Source organism: Mustela nigripes, chromosome 13 (genome assembly GCF_022355385.1).
Source record: "Mustela nigripes isolate SB6536 chromosome 13, MUSNIG.SB6536, whole genome shotgun sequence".
NCBI lineage: Eukaryota > Metazoa > Chordata > Mammalia > Carnivora > Mustelidae > Mustela > Mustela nigripes.
Genome location: NC_081569.1, coordinates 137,337,520 through 137,345,862, shown reverse-complemented (window position 1 = coordinate 137,345,862; position 8,343 = coordinate 137,337,520). Strand labels below are relative to the sequence as shown.

The 8,343-nt window shown below is 49.3% G+C and overlaps 1 protein-coding gene across 1 annotated transcript; it reads left to right on the top strand.

The window, feature by feature from the left end:
* The first annotated feature begins 7,211 nt into the window (after window positions 1–7,211).
* Window positions 7,212–7,855, top strand: LOC131998922 (large ribosomal subunit protein mL42). The gene has a single exon (XM_059371350.1). It carries the CDS (start codon window positions 7,342–7,344, stop codon window positions 7,768–7,770), a length of 429 nt encoding a protein of 142 aa, XP_059227333.1. The 5' UTR covers window positions 7,212–7,341; the 3' UTR covers window positions 7,771–7,855.
* The last annotated feature ends 488 nt before the right edge of the window (window positions 7,856–8,343 follow it).

Genomic DNA, 8,343 nt, shown 5'->3' with positions numbered 1-8,343 from the left:
CCTCCCGCTAGTCCCCCACCTGCCTGCTCCTTCAGGCGGTCACCTTTCCGAGGCATAACCTCTGCCCAGAGCCTTCCTTGTTTCACACCCTGACTCCGTCTTTCATATTCTTGTCCTGCCTGAGGAGCCTCAGAACCAGTGAACCGGTTTTTGCGTTGAACAATCCCAGCCCCTCGGGGGAAACTGAGGCAGAAAGTATGCCATGTTGGCACGGCATTAGAAAACCACCCTGAGCTCAGGGAGAGTGGGCTCAGGGTGGGCTGTGAGCAAGAGATGGCAGGCAGGAAGGCAGACAGGCGGGGTTTGTTCAAGGTGATGCGGGAACAGAGGCAGCGCCCTGAGTAGGCGTCAAGCCCCTGCCGGTGCGGGGAAACTGCTAAGCTACGTGGGAGACGGAGAGACACCCCACTGAGTCCGTGCGGGGTGACGCCAAAGCACACCTTCCCCAAATAGCTTCTTTGTGCTCTGGTGAGTATTTACGAAGCTGTCCTCCACGTTCAAGGAGAAAGAAACTTAACTGCTTTTAAGAATGGGAAACCAAAGACAATTTAAAAGGGGAGGGGGACCCATCATCAGAAGCATTTCTCACCCTGACAAAAGAGAAATAACAAAGAGTGTGTTTCTCCTTATTTTTCCAGAGGGACCGTCTCTATGCTGGTGGAGAAGGAAGTCATAAAAGATACGGAGCAAACGCAGTAACTGGATATTTCAGAGCATGGGAGGCTTATTCTTTGGGGGCAGGAAAACCCACAGTGGGACACTTTAGGCAGCCTACTTAATTTTGAAAGAAAAACAAAATTATTTTCAGTTTCAGTGGCAGCGCCATCACGGGCCTCTACCGCGGCCTCGGCGAGGAAATCTGTTGCCATGGCAACCTCAGGTTGCATCATTAAGAATTTTTTAAATGTTGAGAGGTGGGAGGCAGGGTTTTATATTTTTATTTATTTATTTTGAAGATTTTACTTATTTATTTGACAGAGAGAGAGAGAGAGAGTGAGAGAGGGAACACAAGCAGGGGGAGGGGGAGTGGGAGAAGCAGGCTCCCCGCTGAGCAGGGAGCCCGATGCGGGGCCCGATCCCAGGACCCTGAGATCATGACCTGAGCTGAAGGCAGAGGCTGAACCATCTGAGCTCACCACCCAGGCGCCGCGGGGAGGCAGGGTTTTAAACACTGGAGGAAGAAGAAGAGAGGGAGGGAGAGAAGTCGGGAGGTGACCGAGGCTTGAGAAGGGAAAGAAGAAATCCTGGGGCGAGTGGAAGTCTAGGCAGAGGGAGGAAATTCAGCAGCGGGACCAGGGGATGGTTCATCGTCTCTCCCAGAATCCCCAGAGGAAGTGGCATCTTGCCCCGACTTGGGTTCCTCTCTGTTTCATGTCCTAATTTGATCATTTTTTTTCTCTCATCCATTACAAGGAAAAAAATTAGAAAGATGAAAAGGATTCCAAGAAGCAGGCTTCACTGGTTTTGTTTTGTTCTGTAAAAGTCCTGAATGGAACATTGTATTTCGAGTTCTTTTCCTAATGCTCTTCAATGGTTTGGTCCTGAACTTTCCCATCAGACAAGATGTAAAAATAAAACTGTGCTTCACGTTCAACTTCTTCAAGGTATGGCTCTAGCTCTCCACTCACATGGAAAACAATAATGGGTGTTATCAGATAGAATTACAGTTCTCTCCAAAGAAGCATTTTTATTCAAAGACTCGTGGAGGAGAGATGATGCTCTCACTCAATCACTACAACACGATCTCTTCTTGAGAAATGTGAGTTTTGTTTTTCTTTTACCTGTGTCTTCATGTGGCAGAGGGAGAAGGTAATTCAGGGGTTCGTCCAGGTCCCTCGTGACCTGGGAAATATCTGGAAAAAGTCCACCTTCAGCTCTGAAGTACCCTGATGGTTAGCTGACTGGGACATGCGCTCTACTTTGTGGCCCTCCTTGTTTGGGTCCCCAGCAGTCGGTTCTTTATGACGTAGGTCCCCATGTAGACCTTTATCTGCACCTGCTACAGGTCCTAGCACTTCAAGAGAGGGCTCACCCCACCCACAGAGGTTCCAGTGGCGAGGGTTCCTGCTCATCCTACGGAAAGGCAGGCGTGCCAGTGAAGACAGCTGTGCTTTGTGATGGCAAAGGGGCTTGGAGACAGAATACATCAAGACAGTTTTTGCAAGGGAATGGCTCTGGGTCCCCCCTTTAACTCTGCTCCCACTGGAGAAGATGGTACCACCTTTGGTGGCCTCCGGTTCAAGCAAATCCTCCACACAGTCCCCAAGCCTGTTTCCTCACGTGGAAAATGGAATCTTGATGACAGTTGCTGCTCACCTGGGAAAGTGGGGAGGCAGGGCGGATCCAGTAGGTGAGGTACAGGGAAGCCCCTGCGTGGGCCATGAAGGGTTCGAGGGTGGCAGGTGTCCTTCTACAGGGGACTGACCCCAGGCTCCAGGCTCCAGGCTCCAGGCTCCGTCCTGCCACAAGGTTAAGGCAGTTACACAGATGAGTCATAAGGACCCACCTCCTGCCTGTTTCTCAGGACTTTTGAGTCTGCCTTCTTGGCTCTGCGTTGACTGAGATGGATGAGAAGCTGAGCACACCACACTGTGGGAAACACATTGCTCAAGGGAGCATCTCCTCTGGGGAAGCAGCAACCCCAAGACATCAGCCTCCTTAATCTAAGGGGTGACAGGAGTGTGAGCCAGTGGGCCGGGGCCCTGCACGGGGCTGAGCAGGCCTCCCATCACTCCAACTTGGCTACTCCACACGTCACTGACCCACAAGGCTGCCCTCCAAGTTTCCTCCGATGCCACCAAGCCCGGGAGACCTGCCAGCTTCTCTCAGGGACCACTCCTCTCCCAGAATAAGAATGTCTCCAGGCAAGGCAACTCTTTTATTTCCCCCTGTTGTGCAAATGGCTATGTGGTAACAGAGCCCTGACCTTGGCCTTGTGGTTCTTGGATAGACCCAAGTCCCAAATACTTGTACATTGTTCTTTCTCTCATGCCTCCAGTTAACAGTCAAAAACATTTATGTAACACCTTCGCTAGACATCTGGCTAAGCCAGGGGGACAGCAAAGTGTAGCTCATGGACCAAATCCAGTTCAGTGCCTGCTGTTGTAAATAAAGTTTTATTAGAACACGGTTATGTTCGTGTATTTATATATTGGCTATGGTGCTTTCACCATTCAGTGGCAGAATTGATAGTTGCAACAGAGATCCCATGGTTCATAAAGCCTGAAACATTGAGGATATTTCCAGAAAAGGATTTGCCGATTCTTGGCTAGACACTTGGCAGGATGGGGAGGGCCCCAATAATGGAGGTAGGAAGGTCAAGCTGAGGTCCTGCTCACCCAAAAGCTTCCAGCCAAGTGGAGGCAACTGGTTGCGCGCTCTCTTACTCTACTACAGGGCAGGCTGTCTTGGGAGGGGTTCTGAGAAGGTGCTGAGGGATCTCAAAGGCAAGAGGCCCCTGCTCGTAGGGGGACTCAAGGAGCTGTCTGAAGGCTGCTCTTTGTAAGGTGGGTTTGGCTGGACCATACACATGTGAGGAGGCGAGGGAAGCTCCATAGGGTGGGAGCTGCCTGGGCAAAGGCATCAGCACGGGAACAGAGCTGTGCATGCAGGAAGTGCTGGGGTCGGGTATGAAGGCAAGATGCTGGATGACGTCCATCCAGAGACACGGATGGAATGAGAGCTTTGAGCAGGATCCCGGCGGACCTGGAAGGCCAGTCTATGGAGTTTTGGAGTTTACTCTCTAGACACAGAAAGTTTTTCAAAGTTTTTGAGCTGGGGAATAGACAGGGAAGCTGTGCTTTGGGACCATTAAAAAGGCAGTCAGGTATAGTATAGACTAGAGATTGATATTTCCAAGAGAAATTAAGCCTTAAGATTTATTCTCCCTCACCTAGACAAACGAAGTAACGTATAAGAAGGATTTTGTTAGCTATCAAATGTATGGGATTATTACGATTATTTATTGTAACAATAATGCTAACCCAGGTAAGATTTAGACCTTTCTGCTCAGATTCATTTCCATGTTTCAATCACTTTAACAATTTCCCCATCCTGGGTTGTATTTTGACTTCCCCAGACTGTAATCAGAGCCCACATGACATTGGGCGTGGCGTGATTAAGCAGTAACGTCTAAGTTTTTGCACCCACGGCAGTTATTTTCGGTGTGACACAGAACAGGTCATGGCATCATAATGTCACACAGCAGAGGATCAAAGTCTGCCCAGGACAGAATATATCCCACCAACGGGTATCCAGACACAGCATTCCCATGGCCTTGGCCCCGCAGGGTGCTGACTCTACTGTGCTGAGATCACTTGCAGAGGGCTAAGTCAGAGGGATCAAGGGCTGCCTGCAGCTCCTGCCCGCAGGAGGACGGCATGAACCGATGGAGGCTGAATGTGGGAGCTCTCACCACCCGAGGAGGGAACAAGGGGCCATAAAGAATGAATCCACTGAAATCAGTGGATTTGATGAACCAACATTTCATACCTGGTATGACTATAACTCGTAAAATGGTGTGATTGGAACTTTGTCTTAAAAAGTGCAAGTAAAAATTAGGGTGCCTGGGAGGCTCAGGCAGTTAAGTGTCCAACACTTGATTTCAGTTCAGGTCATGAGATTGAGCCCTGCATTGGGCTCCACGCTCAGTATGGAATTTGCTTGAGATACTCTCTTTCCCTCTGCCACTTCCTCTGCTCTCTCTCTCTCTCTAAAATAAATAAAATCTTTTAAAAAGTGCAAGCAAAAATGACAAAATCATGTTTATTTTCCTCGTAGTTAAAACTTGGGCTGTAATGAGCAGCTACGTGAATTCTTAGAACAAATAAGCAGTACACTGGTGAAGGGCCATGGTTTTCCCAACAAAATTATAAGACCACGTTTACAACAACCTTTCATTTCAAGTTTGACTTCCCAGGGTATTAATAAAGAAGTCCTTTTTTTAATAAATTCAAAATTTTAATCAATTTTCCGAAGGGCTTTGCTTTATCCATTGATATGACATCATTCAAAACATCTATCACATCATCAGCCATGACGGCGATCAAGTGTAACTCTTCGAAGACCTCCAGGTCTTCTTTGTCAGCGGGGTCTGCAAAGACTTCAAGCAGTTCCCTAGTGTCACCTGCACTGACATCAAATCTTGCACTTTGGGCAAGACTTACACCTTTATTTTGCAACTGGTTTGCCACTGTGTTCATCCCACACCCAACAGATAAGACATTGACATGGTGAGTAGAAGATAGGTCAGTGTTGAGACAGGATCACGACCTCCACCCAAGGGTGGGGGAATAGAAAGCCTGGGGTCTCCAGAGACTCAACTGGGCTGCAGAACTGCCCACCAGTCCTTCCCACAGTCCCGATCCGCTCCTGGTGCTTTCCCAGGGCCAGCTGCACTCTACACTCTTTGGACACCTGGCCCTACTGCCGGAGGGATGACCACCCAATCCTCTATAGGGAAAGCAGGAGGTCATGGGGAGGAACATCCTCTGCCTCTCAACCCCACAACTACAGGCTTAGGTGTGTCTACAAGAGCTCTCACCTATTTTCCCCAGGGAAGGCTCCTTCTTCAGTTTAATCTCCCCAGGTCTTTTGCATTTAAACCCTTCCCACTGGGGCCTTAAAGAGACATGTCATTTGCTCACAGATCTTCCTTCCCATCCTCCCTTACCATTACATCCTGTAAGTTGAGCCAATCCCACCGACTATGGGCCTGACCACGAGATAGACAATAACTACAACCAAGGACCATGTGATGGTTCCCAGTGGGAGCTTCAAGGGGCATGGCTGACCCTGAGGCTCTTGTGCCACCACCTCAGCCATGGAAAAGCTTCTCCCAGGAGGTCATTGTGTCCTCAGCCTGGGCCCTGGGATGGCAGACTCTGGAGCAAATCTGGATGGAAGCCCGGTCTGGCCCAGATGAGCCACAGCCGACCCAAAGACCAGTAAGAGGGAAAGAAATCATTATTTAGGAAACCACTGAGATATGAGGGTTGTCAGCTCCATATTATTATTGCTACAAAACCCAATACAGCCTCTTCTTCCCCCCACAACCTGTAAGTAGAGATGAATATCTATAATTTTTGTCTTAACAAAATTCTATGGTGCACATGATGGGGGAGTAGTCAATTCTGCCAAAGAATAGGAAGGGAGATCAGGGTTAGTCTGGATTTGGGGAGAGGGAGAGGAGCTGGTTTTTATTCTCTGCCCCCAAGAAACAGTCTCCCATGGGGATGAGGGTGGGTTCTGGAGGCAGTTCACCTAGATCAGGGTCCCAGCTCTACTACCTTGGGTAAGTTGCCAACCCTTCTGTTGACCTGTGGAACTCAGATGGCATGGTCTATGACATGAAAATGCTGGTAATGACAGCATCTCTTCTCCAAGCCGGTGGGAAGAAGGAACTGAGTTAATACATGACTCGTAAGAGTCCTCCCTGGCCCAGAATGCACATTCAATCAAGGGATTGCTTTTATTCTGCATCTCTTCCCCCACTGGCTGGGCTCCAGCCTGCATCACAGCCACCTCTGTTGCCCCTGGGCCAAACATACAGCCTGCTACATAGCAGGTGCTTTCTGAAAGCCTCTCAGAATACACACAGCTCCCGGCCACTTTGCAGACTCCCCAAAGCCCAACACAAGCAAAGGAGTCTGAGCTTCTGGGGCAGCTTCCGAGGACTCAAAACACACCAACTCCCCCCGCTCGGCCCTCGGGGTTCACTCCTCCACACTCTCCCTTCTCTGGCATGCCCTAAGGCCCTCATGCCCTCATGTTCTTGTGTCCTTGGCTGGTAAACCTCGCCCAGATGTCAGCCCTGCAGCCCTCAGAGGCAAGGTAATGTGAAAACAGACACTACCACCACCAGGATGCTGGGGGGGGTTGGGGAATGGCACCCTGGCTGGACAGCCACTTCCAGATAGTCCGGAAGGGGAGCAGAAAACTTGGCTGAGCAGCTGGCCACGTACGCCTCAGCTGGTTATGAGAAAGCCGAGTGGCATTTTTCATACATCTGAGCTAAGAACCTGAGCTCCATGCCAATTACCCAATTGTAGCAAATGTCTTGCCCTGGCCCCACCTTCCTGGGATACATTTAGGTCCTAACCCAGAGCTAGATCCTTATTCCATCTGTCCCTGAATGCTGGTTCCCAAGTGTCCCCCATCCCCAACCAAGCACTCCCGCTCTGCACAAATTGGAAAGGTGCATTGCAGTGCAGGTAAAATGGCGGGCTCGTGGTGAGCGGCTGTCAGGAATGAAAATAGATATATGCCTTGAAGAAGATTTTAAAATCGGTTTCTCTTCAAATCATCTTCTTTCATACCACCCGATAAGGATCTTGATTCACCATGGCGTTAGCAGCAATAAAATGGGTGATATCAAATAGAACTCTCTGGAAACATTTATTTCCAATTCAAAACGGAGCTTTATATTGTGTTTGTCATAAATCTACATATTCTCCTCTACCAGATGACTATAATTGCAAAGTAGAGCTTGCTTTGACATCTGATGGCAGGACAATAGTGTGCTACCACCCTTCTGTGGACATTCCATATGAACATACACAACCTATCCCTCGGCCAGATCCTCTGCATAATAATGAAGAAACACATGACCAAGTGCTGAAAACCAGATTAGAAGGAAAAAATGAGCACTTGGAGCAAGGACCCATGATAGAACAACTTAGCAAAATGTTCTTTACTACTAAGCACCGTTGGTATCCTCGTGGACAGTATCATAGACGTCGTAGGAAACTGGATCCTCCAAAAGACAGATGATAGTGAGGTTTTCAGGAATCAAAAAGATGTTATCTTGTGTCTCATTTGCCTTTTGAGAAAATGCATTGAGTATATTCACTAAAGTGTTATATAGCAAAATAATAATAAAATGTGGTCATATATTAAAAAAAAAAAAAAAAACCCTACTTTTCAAGTCCCTGTGGGTTGGCCTCGGCCATGCCCAACTCTTCCGAGAGCACCGGCCGCCTCATCTGTCAGGAGAATGCTCAGGCCGAGCCTGGGCCCTGGGGGGCGTAGCCTGGAGAGTCAACCCTTCTGCACCTGCCAACATCCCGGTCCTTGGCACGGCTGCAGGTACCCCCGTCCGGGCCTCTGCTCTTTCTGCTTGGTCTTTTCTCCAGGCTGGGGCCCAGAGCAAATGTCAAGGGTAAGGACTCCCTGCCCCCACCCGCTGTCTGCCCAGGGGACAGGTGCCTACATAGCTCCTACCCAGGGTCGCCTCCCCTTTATTCCTCCCCCTCCTCCAGGCAGGTCTTCCCAGTCCAACAGTGTGTCCTCCCTCCAGGGGGCTGCACCATCTCTCATGGGAGGAGGGCTTTGCTTCCACAAAAC